We start from the raw sequence: 12,048 nt of genomic DNA on the forward strand, positions 1-12,048 counted from the left end.
TTCTCCCTGTGTTGTGCCTGCCGATCCCCTGGGTGTGGGCTCAGCAGCACTTTGCTGTTTCACTCCAGCTCCTCCACCCGCACACTGTATCTGTCATTCTCTGGGACACCTGATTGTCTCATCCCTGGGTCCTTTTGTCCTCCCCTGTGTGGCAGGTGTCCTGAGGCTTACAGTTTGACAGTCACTGTTCACCTGCCTGCACGCCCAGTCCTCCCCTCTCTGTGCCAATGCCTAGCTCCGTTCTCAGCCATGTTCCTGGCTGGTGGTGCCGGGGGCTCGTGGTTGCAGGCTTTGTCTGGGTCTGCAGGTCTCCCACTCCCCCAGGAGTTTTGCACTTGGGGCTTGTTCAATGACACTGCACTGTACTGCCACTGCCTTCTCTGCACGCCCTGCCCAACAGTGCCCACTTCCCGTGCTCAGGGCTCTGACGGCCTCTGGACCCAGAGTCTCCTGGGAGCTCCTGGACCACACGAGCCTATTTCATGGCCTTAGGCTTTTCTGCAGAACCATGGAATTGGCTTTCTTCCAGGCTCCTGGGGTGATTCTTAGAGGTGCCCATGACGTTATCAAGCCGGGCTCAGAGAACGTGCTGCACAAGGCGTTTTTCTGGATCTTTCCCTTTGACTCACCCTCATTAAAGCTACTCTGGTCTGAGCCAAGAAAGCCTGCAGATGGGCAGCCACGCTCAGGTGTATGTCTCGTGCAGGCGTACCTCGCCCATTTGGCAGAAGGGGAAATTTAGGTCCAGAGAGGAAGAGGTCCCCCCAGGGACGCACTGGACAGGCAGCCAAGCTGGAAGCCCCATCTCCTGACTCCCAGCCTGGTGCCTCTATGTGCCGGGCTGGCTGTGGGTGATTCTGAGAGTGAGAGGGTGGCAGGGAGACCCTCCTTATGTTGTCTCCTTGCCCCCCACTCAGGCACAACTGCCAGTGCCCAGGAAGGCCAGGAGGACGGGCCAGCAGGATGGAGGGCCCGCCTAAAGCCTGTGGATAAGAAAAGCCCTGCTGAGAGGTAAGGGGTGGCTGAGAGATGGGGGCTCCCACACCTGTGCCCAAGAGTCTGGGATTACAGGAGTTCATGCCCAGGGCTGCCACCCAATAGGTGCTTAATAAATGCTTGCAAACGCTTGATAGCGGGACATCAGCTGGCGGATGTGGCCACAGCAGGGCTGCATATCCATGCCGGGCACAGCAGCACATGTGCACATGCACGCCTGGGGCTTGGTCCGGCTGGCTGTCTGCCCCCGGGTGGGCCACCTGCGAGCACCTGAGCATGTGCTCACACGCATGCCATAAGCATGGATGTCAGCACACCTGTGTGCTCCGGGGCCGTCTACACAGGTGCACATTCCTACCTGGAGCTGGGCGATTGCTTAGAAACAGCCCAGTCATGCTGTGTCTTCAGGCCATGCCACCCTCAGACTTGTCTGCACGCGGTCCTGGGAGTCCCTTGAGGTGGTCCCAGGCCTGTGGCTGGCAGGTGAAGGGGCTGACCTCACTCCTTCTGTCCAGGGCTCCACAACCGAAGGAGCTGCGGGTCCCGGCAGAACCCAGAGTAGGGGATGTCTCCAGGAAAATGTCAGGCAGGCCCAAGGAGGGTGTCCGCATCACCTTGACCCCTGTGCGTTCTGACAGGGCAGAGGGCTCAGCCGGCCCCAGGCCCAACCTCTCAGGTAATGCTGGATGGGAACTCGGGGCTGTCAGGACCCACTGGTCCCCGCTTCCGGGGGCAGGGGTCTGTGATGCCACTCTCCCAGGGTGTTTGGGGGATGGACAGCGGCCCTGCTCTGCCAAAGAGCTGGTGGTCCTGGGCAGGTGGGCTTGTGTGCATCCATGTGTGTCTGTCCCCAGCATAGCAGTCACTCCAGGGCCCACATCTGACCCCATATACTTCCTGTGTGATCTTGGGTGGTTGCCAACCCCCTGGGCCAGTTCCCCCCTGCCAGCCAGGGTCAGGACTCTGCCCTCCCTGGTGGAAGTGAAAAGCGTGGGTGGACACAGGGCTCGTGAGAGCTGACCCTGCACCGGTGGGGGTGCCCATGGTGGAGTGATGGCCACCCAGCGGCTGACAGCCATGCTGGGACAGACCCTGGGCTCTGGGCCTGATGCATGGCTCTGTCCCCACCTGTGGGCAGCCCCCTCCCCATCCAACCGCAGGAAACTGGCTGTCCCTGCCGACCTCGATGTGTCTGCTGACTGGCTTGGGCCTGAGCTGTCGGGCACAGAAGGCTGGGCCCGGAGCTGCAAGGAGGAGAAAAAGTCCCATCCTCAGGGCAAACCAGGTCAGGCCCAGAGATACTGTTTCTGTCTGGGCGTAGAAGAAGGGAGGCTTCCTCTAAGGAGGAAATGCCTGCTGGGCTTTGCAGGATGTATAGGAGCTCAACAAATAGATGGACAGCTTGGAGGACCCAGGCCCTGCCTTATGAAAGGGGCGGGAGGAATGGACAGAGACCCCATCTGCTTCCTAGCACCTTGTCACAGATATATGATGATGGGGCATTTACTCCTGGCAGCTTAAGGGACTAGGGTGTCCTAGGGTGCTGCAGGGGTGTGTCTGGTCCTGCTGACCTGGAGCGGAGCAGGGAGCAGGGTGGGGATGGGACCTGGGTCTGTACAAGCTCTCATCCTTTGGGCAATGGTTGGGGCTGCCCAGTGCCTGTGGGGCTAGGCAGGATGGCCAGGTGTTGGCACAGGGGACACTGGGGAGGCAGGGGCTGGGGCAGGCCAAGCTGCCCTGGGGTCAGACCCAGGGGACTCATTCTATCCCTTTTCCAGAGAGGCCCCTGGGCCCAGCCAGTGTCCCTGCTCAGCCCAGTGAGACAGTGACGTCCCCTGTCAGGGTAAGTAGGTGGGGGTAGGTGGTGGGCAGGAACTCAGCCCTGGTGACCCCTCACCACCCTGCTGTCCCCCAGCTGCACCCTGACTATGTGCCCCAAGAGGAGATCCAGAGGCAGGTGCAGAAAATTGAGCAGCAGCTGGACGCCCTGGAACTCAGGGGCATTGAGCTGGAGAAGCGGCTGCGCGCGGCCGAGGGAGGTGAGCACTGACCCCGACCAACCCACATTCCCGCGGGTGCCAGCCACCCAGCTCCCTCCTGAATGCCTTGCCGGCCATCGGCCAGCATGACCCTGGGAACACCTTTGACCCAGGCCTGACACCCTTGTGGGCATTGCTCCCCAGTCTATGCCCCGCGCCGGGGCTGGCTGTCTCACACCCAGCCCACTCCTCTCTGCAGATGCCTCGGAGGATGGCCTCATGGTGGACTGGTTCCAGCTCATTCACGAGAAGCAGCTGCTGCTGAGGCTGGAGTCAGAGCTGATGTACAAGTGAGGGCCCAGCCACTGTGCGCCACCTGCAGCCCTCCTGGAAGGCCGCGTCACCCTGTGTGGGCCACGGGCTGTGGGGGGGATCAGGCCAGCAGGTCAGGCCAGCCCCAGACCCATGTCTGCTTGGCAGGTCCAAGGACCAGCGCCTGGAGGAGCAGCAGCAGGACCTCGAGGGCGAGTTGCGCCGGCTGATGGCCAAACCCGGTGCGTCCCACCTCGCCTGCCTGCCGGAAACCTCACCGGGACCGTGGCAGCACCTAGGCCGGCTGGGGGAGGGAGGGCTTGGGGGTAGGGGCACAGGCTTTCCAAGGCCGCCGTGCTGCTAGCTGCCTGAGGGCAGTGGTTATGACACGTTCTGGAGCCAGCCTGGCCTGGGTGGAAGTTTCAGCCCCTCCTCTTCCTGACTGTGTGTCCTCAGACAATCACTTAACCTCTCTGTGCTTGGGTTTCATCCCCTCCAAAGTGAGGACCCTCACGGCTCCCACCTCTCACAGCTGCTGTGAGGGTTAAGTGAGGTAGTTAGTGTGGGGTGCTTAGCGTAGCACCGGGCGGGTAGCATTTGGGTTTGGCACTGCTCAGTGCCCCTGGGCTGGGGACCCTGGCCCTGGCAGTCCTGCCTCTGCCGCACCCTGAGCCCCACCTTGCCCATCTCTACAGTGGGCAGTGCTTTCTGATGGGGGAGATAGCGGGAGCATCCCAACACTCCGTCTCTGGTGTTTGTTCAACTAACGAGCATTGCCGAGCGCCTACGTGGCCTGCAGACACTGTCCAGGTGTCCCTGAGTCCCCACCCTCCACCTCGAATGGAGGAGCCCAACGCTCGGGCGGTGGAGAGATTGTGTCCCTGCACAGGGCAGGGCAGGGCTTTCCTGATGGCAGGCTGTCCCCACAGAGGCTCTGAAATCACCCCAGGACCGGCAGCGGGAGGGGGAGCTGCCGTGAGCACCGTGAACGACCGCAGCGACATCATCGACTTCCTGGCTGAGGACCGGCTCAGGTGAGGGTGGGGCTGGGGCCGGAGCCAGGCTAGGACTGGTCACCTCTCACTGGGCACCTTCCTGCCCAGCCAATCAGGGAGGAACAGACCCCCCACATGCATTTCCCAGGAGGGGCTGTGGCCCGAGGCTGGCCCAGGCTGGGCGGCTGGTTTCCAAGGCTGGTTTCCGGCCCGCGTTCCCCCATGTCCAACCGGCTCAGGTGAGGGTGGGGCTGGGGCCGGAGCCAGGCTAGGACTGGTCACCTCTCACTGGGCACCTTCCTGCCCAGCCAATCAGGGAGGAACAGACCCCCCACATGCATTTCCCAGGAGGGGCTGTGGCCCGAGGCTGGCCCAGGCTGGGCGGCTGGTTTCCAAGGCTGGTTTCCGGCCCGCGTTCCCCCATGTCCAGGGTCAGCACTGCCTGATGAACTTCCTGCTGTGATGGAATGTTCTATCAGCTGGGCCGCCCAGTGCAGCGGCCACTGATCACGTGTGGCACCGGGCGCCTGTAGTTCTCCCATGTGACTGAGGAGCTGAATTTAAAATTAGACTTTAGTTTTAAGTTTGTATTTTCTTCCTTGAGAGAAAGAGAGACAGGCACCCCTAGAGGAGTTCCCACACTGTAGCCCACCTCATCTCAGCCTGCCAGGACCACGGCCTTGTGTGTGCCCTGTGCACTCAGTGAGGTTCAGGGACTCGAACCCAGGACCTTTCCCTGGTGGCTCCAGCCACTCTGCTACTGTGCAACCACCTGGCCCCTTAAGTGTTATTTCTAACTTAAATGTATGTGGCCACATGTGACCCTGGCTGCTGCACTGGGGTGCGCAGCTTCATGACCCTCCCCAAGAGGTTTCCCTTCCTGTCTCAGGTCCCATCCAGGTCACACAGGGTTGCCAGCTGAGGTCGAGATCCAGTGTGATCTCCATGAGCTCAAAGTGGCCTTGGCACGGGTCAGCCCTGGGCACCTCTTGTCCCCATGTCACTGTTGAGGCGCTGGGCCTGGAGAGGACAGGGACCGTCTGGGGAGGGGAAGGGCTCTACCAAGCCATGACTGGCTGGTTGGTGAGAGGGCGGGCAGCATGCTGTCAGGTGGGTTCAGGGCCCGGAGGGGAGGTGGACTGGAATCGTCCGTGGGCTTCCCGCCCAGTGCATGCTGCCCCTAATGGCCACCCCATTCCTGTCTCAGGGAGAAAGAGGAGGACCAGATGCTACAGACCATGATCCAGAACCTGGGTAACTTTGGGGAGCTGGGCAGGGCTGGGGGGTGGCTGTGGGGGTGGGGCTGGGACCTAGTCCTTTGCAGGACAGACAGCCACACCCTAAGGAGCAAGCTCCCCATCACTTGAAGGAACCAAGAAGCAGCTGATGACCTTGTGGTCAGGGTGTGGGAGTGCTGGGCAGGCCTAGACCTGGGGTGCTTAGTTGGGATTGGAATTGTGAAGGCGGGCGAATGGGGAAGAGCCCGGGGGCTGACTTCAAGGCCTGGCCTCCTGCAGAGGAGGAGGACTCTGGCGGGATGGGAGGAAGGGAAGAACGGAGGACTCTGCATTCTTACAGGACCTGTGCAGGCAGTGACATGAACCTCCGCGTCTCCCTCTCCCCTCAGGCCTCCAGAGGAAGAAGTCCAAGTTCCGCTTGTGGGGGTGGGGCTGGGACCTAGTCCTTTGCAGGACAGACAGCCACACCCTAAGGAGCAAGCTCCCCATCACTTGAAGGAACCAAGAAGCAGCTGATGACCTTGTGGTCAGGGTGTGGGAGTGCTGGGCAGGCCTAGACCCGGGGTGCTTAGTTGGGATTGGAATTGTGAAGGCGGGCGAATGGGGAAGAGCCCGGGGGCTGACTTCAAGGCCTGGCCTCCTGCAGAGGAGGAGGACTCTGGCGGGATGGGAGGAAGGGAAGAACGGAGGACTCTGCATTCTTACAGGACCTGTGCAGGCAGTGACATGAACCTCCGCGTCTCCCTCTCCCCTCAGGCCTCCAGAGGAAGAAGTCCAAGTTCCGCTTGTCCAAGATCTGGTCCCCAAAGAACAAAAGCAGCACCTCAGAGTGACCTGCCTGGCAGACCTGTGGGGCCAGACCCAGCCGCTCAGGCTCCAAGTGGGCTCAATAAAGAAACTGACCACGTAGCCTCCTCACTCTCGTGCTGGCCTATGTGCTCCCGGCGACCTGGGCCTGGCTGAGAGGGCTCTGCCTGAGCTCCAGCTCTACACCCAGTGCTCTGTGGCCTCAGGCAGGCTCTGACCCTCTCTGGGCTTGGCGCAGGCCCTCTGAAGTGGGCGTTTTAGTTGCTTCCTGGCTAAACCGACGGGCTAGATGTGAGCCCTACAGGGAAGGGACGTCTGTTTGGGCAGCTCAGGGACTGGCCCCACATGGGCATCTCGGTGTCTCGGTGACCTGGGATTTATGACTTTGGCTTCCCAGTGCTGAGGCTGCCTCAGGCCCTGGGGTGAGGAACTGGGCCCTGGGCCTGGTCAGGGCCGAGTTCCTGGTGGCCAGGGCAGTGAGAGGCTGGATTCCTGCCCCTTATGACATCAGATGCATGGTAGATTTCTTAGGGTGCAGCTCAGTAGACCTGGGGCCTCCCAAGCTCTGCACACCTCTGAGCAGGGGAGCTGCTCCCCCTGCAGACCTCGATCTCCCGGGGGGGAGGGGCTATGGCTGTGGCTGTGGCTTGCTGTGCTGTCTTCGGTTCGGCAGTGATGAACCCTTGGCCTTGGAAGGCCCTTGGCTGTGGTAAAGCAGCAGGATCCCTTTCTGTCTCAGGGGGACACCGACTGGAGTCCCTGGCTCTGTGTTCTCACCTGTGGAGCTCATGCTGGGCTGGACACTTGCATCCCATGGTCTACCCCATGTGATGGAGGCTCAGCCGGGACTCCAGGGCCACGAGAGGAGCATGGGGCATGGGAAACCGTGTGGGCTGTCCTGCAAGTATGGGGCAGTGCTTTTGCAGTCATGACTGCAGCTCAGCTGCTTCGTGGCTCTGGCCCAGGGCATTGCCCTCTGAGCCTTCAGTGTGTCTTGGAAGGGTCAGTAGGTCCAGTGGCCATGTCTGGAAAAGCACTGAAGGCATGGCAGCTCAGGCCTTCTAATGATAGTGAGGCCTCCACTGGCCCCTCGAGGTAACCTGGATCCTGGAAACAGGGATGAGGGTATTGCTCCCCCAACTCCTTCTAGTACCTCAATGCTCCAAGAAAAGGAGGCTTGGACAGGTGGGGCCACTGGCCACATGCTCACCGCAGCAAGTGAGTGATAAGGTGAGCCCCTGCCTCGCCCTGAGGCCTCGCCCTGAGGTGTATCTGTGGGGACTGAGTATCACCATGGAGACCGCAGACTGCCCACCAGGTCTGGGAGGCTGACACCAGCTGGGAGTGGGATCCTAGAGACCCTGGGAGATCGCACCAAGGAGATCTCACCTGTGTGCTGAGAAATGGAGGCCCCCAGGTGGATGGGGACAGATGCACCGGCTGCAGGAAGGGTGGGGGCGGTGGTCTAGGGGACTGAGGATGTGCAGTGGGGGCAGGGAAGGGCAGGGTGTTGGAGTTGCGTGCTCAGCAGGGCCTGGTGATGCAGGCACTCAGCCAGTACAGTAGTGTGACCAAGCGCCTCGGGCGCTGGCATCATGCAGTTCTGAGCAGGACCCTGAGGCCTCTTGAATATTAAGGGCACGAAGCTGTGGAGGGTGGCCTGGGCCCCGATCTGCTTGACCCTGCAGCTGAGCATGTGGCCCTAATGAGACCTCAGCCCCACCCTGTGGTCTCAGGCATGACCCTCGCAGTATGAACCTTTTACCACCAGGGGGAGGCAGAGTGCCACTTAGCAGTGATGGGGGCAGCCTGGACAGAAAGCCCCAAAGTGGCTCCATTTTACTGACAAGGAAACTGAGTCTCGGAGAGGCGATACAACTGCCTTAAGCCACATAGAAATTAGAAGCAGATTGGGGACTAGAACGTGGAAGTCCCCTTCAAGGTTCTTGCGATTCACCCTGCCAGTGCTCTTCCATCCCTGGGAGCCCCTAGGGGGATGAAACTGAGTTGGGGGGAGGGCTATGTGGGATTTCCAAGGCAGGGAAGGGAAGAGAGTATTATCTATGTATTAGCTATGACTGTGGGCACTGGGGCTTGGTTCACGCCAAGGTATTGCCCTCTAGGGTGAGGGAGCTGAGGCATCGAGACTCCTGGAACCCCAGAAGCAGCCTTGAGGGTGCCGTTGGGCCTGAGCTGGGCAGAGTGTTGGTGCTCAGTAAACGGAGTGTCTGCAGGCACGGCCAGCCCGGAGGACATCCTCGCTATCTGGCGGAGACCAGCACTGCAGATCCTGCATGCCGCGCGAGAACGCATCCTTTGAGCCTGGAATGTGATGAGGTCCTGCGCCATCCAGCCAGCCAGGAGGCATGGCAGGATGGGCCTGTGTGACCACTCTGGTGGTGCTAGGGTGTAGGTGGAGCTGGCCTCACTGCCCTCGCTTCTACAAAGGCTGCCTACTCTCTACCCACCCTAGAGGGCCCCAGACAGCTGGCAACTCTCTCAGATGGGAGATGCTTTGGCTGGTTCCAAAGGTGTGCGGCCAACAGGCAACCTAGCCATGTCTCTGGGTGTGGCCAGGGCTGCCCTCCTGCTGTGCGTGTGGCACTCAGCATGTGCCAGGCTTTTCTCATGAGAGGAAACGGGCATGGAGGGATACCAAGGGGAAGGGCTGCTCCCTTAGTTGTACCTCGCACTCTTGCAGCCACACTGGTCCTCAGCCCTGTGGCCCTGTGGGTCTGGACTGGGGCACAGGGACCAGGATGTGGTGTGCGGGCGTTCAGGAAGTGCTGGGGGTGGGGGAGTGTACGGACAGAGTGGCTGCAGCAGGAAGGATGGGGAGCGGCCAAGCTGCCTGGGCAGTCTTGACTGAGAAGCTCAGAATTTGGGCTTGGACTTGAGGGTGATTGGAGGCTGTTGGGCAGGAAGTGACCTGTTTCCTCCTGGGCTCAGGGAGATGTTGCAGCCCTCACAGGACTCCCGTACCCCTCTTGGGGAGCCAGTGGGCAGGCATGGGCTGGCTTCCCATAGGCCCTACGGCCCATCTCCTACTGCTCCCTCCTCCCTGCCTTGGCTCCAGCCACCCTCGACTCTGCAGCACAGGGCCTCCGCACCTGCCAGTGCCTCTGCCTGGAGCCCAGCTCTCCATAAGGCTGGCTTCTTACTGTCAGGTGTCGGCTGAACTGTGTCCTCCTCAGGGGATTCTGAACACCCGGCTCTCTACCCATCCTCCTGGTTTGTTTTCGATCCAGGAGTCACCTTCTGTATTTAGACGTTTGTCTTGTCATCCTCCCAGGTCAGGAGTTCACCTGTCTTTCCACTCTGTCCCTGTAGTGCCTGCAGCAGCGTCTGCATGTAGTAGGGAGCTCAGTAAGTACTCGCTGAGCGAGTGAGTGAATGAACGCACGAATGAATGCATGGCTCCTGGGCCTTGAGCTGTGGCACTGGACAAGTCAGCCCGCCTTGCCAGGCCTGTCTTCTCACCCATGAGAGGGGTTGGCAATGCCGGGGGTGTCCGCTGGCTCACTCCAACCAGTGTCCTTGCTGTGGGACCCTGGGAGCTGCCCCACCTTGGCCCGTGGAGATCAAACCAGGTCACTGGTGTCAGAGCACCCACAGCAGGCACACAGCAGGCACAACCTGCCCTTCCCAGACCTGAGCTGAGCAGGACGATGCGCAAATGCAGGCAGGGGGCTCAGTCCTTGGAGGATTCTCTGGGGTTATCTCAGGGTTGGGAGCTCCCCATCTCCCAGGGCCCAGAGGGGCAGGCAGACCCTTCCGGGCCCAGGCCCTGACCTGGTGCTGCATGGGCTGCATGGGGTCCCAGCTGTAGGCTCAGGAGGGTCATAGGACAGGGGCTCACGGGTGACCCCATCCAAAGCTGCCCTGCCGGGAGTGCGAGATTACTGTGCAGAAGAGACACACAGCAGTGCCCCACCAGGCTCCCCTCACCCCTGCCATGCCCATCCACTCTGCCCCATCCTCCTCCTTCAGTCTTGGGTCCTAAATAGACAGGGGGTATGCAGCAGGGCAGCTCACTCAGGACACTTTTTTTTTTTTTTAAAGAATTACTTTATTTAACTTTATGTATTTATTTTTAATTTGACCAGAGAGGGACAGAGTGAGAGAGAGAGAGAAAGTGAAAAAGCAAGCCACCAGATCCAGGATTTGAACCTCAGTCGGCCATGTGAGTCCATTGCCCCCAACCACCACGCCACCTGCTGGCCGCTCAGGACACTCTCAACCCTACTGTAAGAGATACGGCCAGAGGACAGGTTCTAGGTCCCTCCCACCTGTAGACATTGCCATCTGCCTCTTGCACCTGGAGCCTCCCTCGCCCTGAAGCTCCTTGGCTCCTACTTGTCCACTGATCTGTAGCTCAGACTCCTGGGGACCTTTTCCTTGGGCTTCCCTCCCTTGCATCCCAGGGAATCCCTCTTAGCAGAGAGCTTTGACCAAATGGCTACGGCAGGTCCTGGGAGCCCATCTGTCTGCCGGTCCACTGAAGGCCTCCTCTCAGGCTGATCCCAGCCCTCCTGTCCCAGGTTGGAGTTTCAGATTCTGCACTAACGAGGTCTCCCAGGTGGGCTGGAAACACTGATGAAGATGGATAGAGCACACACTGGCCCATTAAATTGTTAATAAAGAATATCACACACACTCCTTAATCTGCAGCCAGCCTGACACTTTGTAAAGTACATTAGGATGTAATCCAATTGAAACCGCAATATCAAGAACATCTTATCTTATCACAAATTAAAATTACATCATATTCCTCTTTTCTTAAATTAAGAAGCTAAAACCTTTTCGTTTGCTCTTACACGGTTGTGTAAAACTTAATTAGTGATTTTAACAACATTATATTTCCATACGGGCCATTTCGATTCTCATTTATTTACAAGGGAGAACTTTCTGGAAAGAGGCGATTAAATTTGTGAGCAGAGGCATCAGGCACTGGGCTGGTGCCTAGTGATATGGATTCGTCTTTATCTGCATGTATGGAGTGGCTGGGCCAGGGTCTGAGGATAGGCAGCGGACAATGGAGGGATTTTTAGTTTTGTTAAAGTTTTAAGAATCGCCACCTTGGGACTAGCAGGTGGCATAATGGTTATGTTGCTGGACTCCTATGTAGTCAACTGTGGTTTTAGTCCTGGACCTGGCAGCTTAAAATTCATGCTGGGCATGTGTGTATGCGTACCCCAAATCCCAAGAGGAGAATGAAGGAGAAGGGATTGCAGTGTGGCCATTACCCCCAAGGGGTGATTTCTCACTTTCTGTCCCTCTCTGTCTCTCTGGCAAGCACACACACCCTATAGCAATGAAAAAATAAATAAATAAAAGAATCAACACCTTAGTGGTGCCGCGGTAATGCACTGTTCAAGGGAAGCTGGGTCCCACATAGCAACCGCAGTTCGAATACCCGCCGGGTTGGCCTGAAACCTACTGGGCACACTCTGAGTGCCCAGGCTCCGACAGCTAGAGGACTAGAGAGGAAGGAGATCAGGTGACCAGACTCCGCGGAGGGTGCTCTTCTCTCTCTAGTTCGTGTGCACGCATGCACAGTCTATCACCAGTAACATAATAATAATAACAAAACAATGGAGACTTTAAACATTTAAGACAGGGAACTGTGCAGGGAGTTGGTTACACAAGTGATGAACAAGTTGAGAAGCCAACGAGAGTGTGGGAGGCAGAGCCGAGGGCAGCCGAGGGAGGCAGGCCCAC

At 59.1% G+C, this 12,048-nt stretch overlaps 1 protein-coding gene across 1 annotated transcript in view; it reads left to right on the forward strand.

The window, feature by feature from the left end:
* MICALL2 (MICAL like 2) overlaps window positions 1–6,429 on the forward strand; it is a 21,959-nt gene extending 15,530 nt beyond the window's left edge. Inside the window, 11 exon segments of the mRNA XM_006167881.3 lie at window positions 918–1,011; window positions 1,512–1,672; window positions 2,135–2,281; window positions 2,775–2,839; window positions 2,912–3,035; window positions 3,235–3,325; window positions 3,456–3,529; window positions 4,217–4,258; window positions 4,261–4,321; window positions 5,490–5,536; window positions 6,277–6,429. Of these exon segments, the coding sequence (XP_006167943.1) occupies window positions 918–1,011; window positions 1,512–1,672; window positions 2,135–2,281; window positions 2,775–2,839; window positions 2,912–3,035; window positions 3,235–3,325; window positions 3,456–3,529; window positions 4,217–4,258; window positions 4,261–4,321; window positions 5,490–5,536; window positions 6,277–6,353 (983 nt within the window). The 3' untranslated portion in view covers window positions 6,354–6,429.
* Window positions 6,430–12,048: the final 5,619 nt, after the last annotated feature.

Source organism: Tupaia chinensis, unplaced genomic scaffold (genome assembly GCF_000334495.1).
Source record: "Tupaia chinensis unplaced genomic scaffold, TupChi_1.0 Scaffold145208_1, whole genome shotgun sequence".
Lineage (NCBI taxonomy): Eukaryota > Metazoa > Chordata > Mammalia > Scandentia > Tupaiidae > Tupaia > Tupaia belangeri.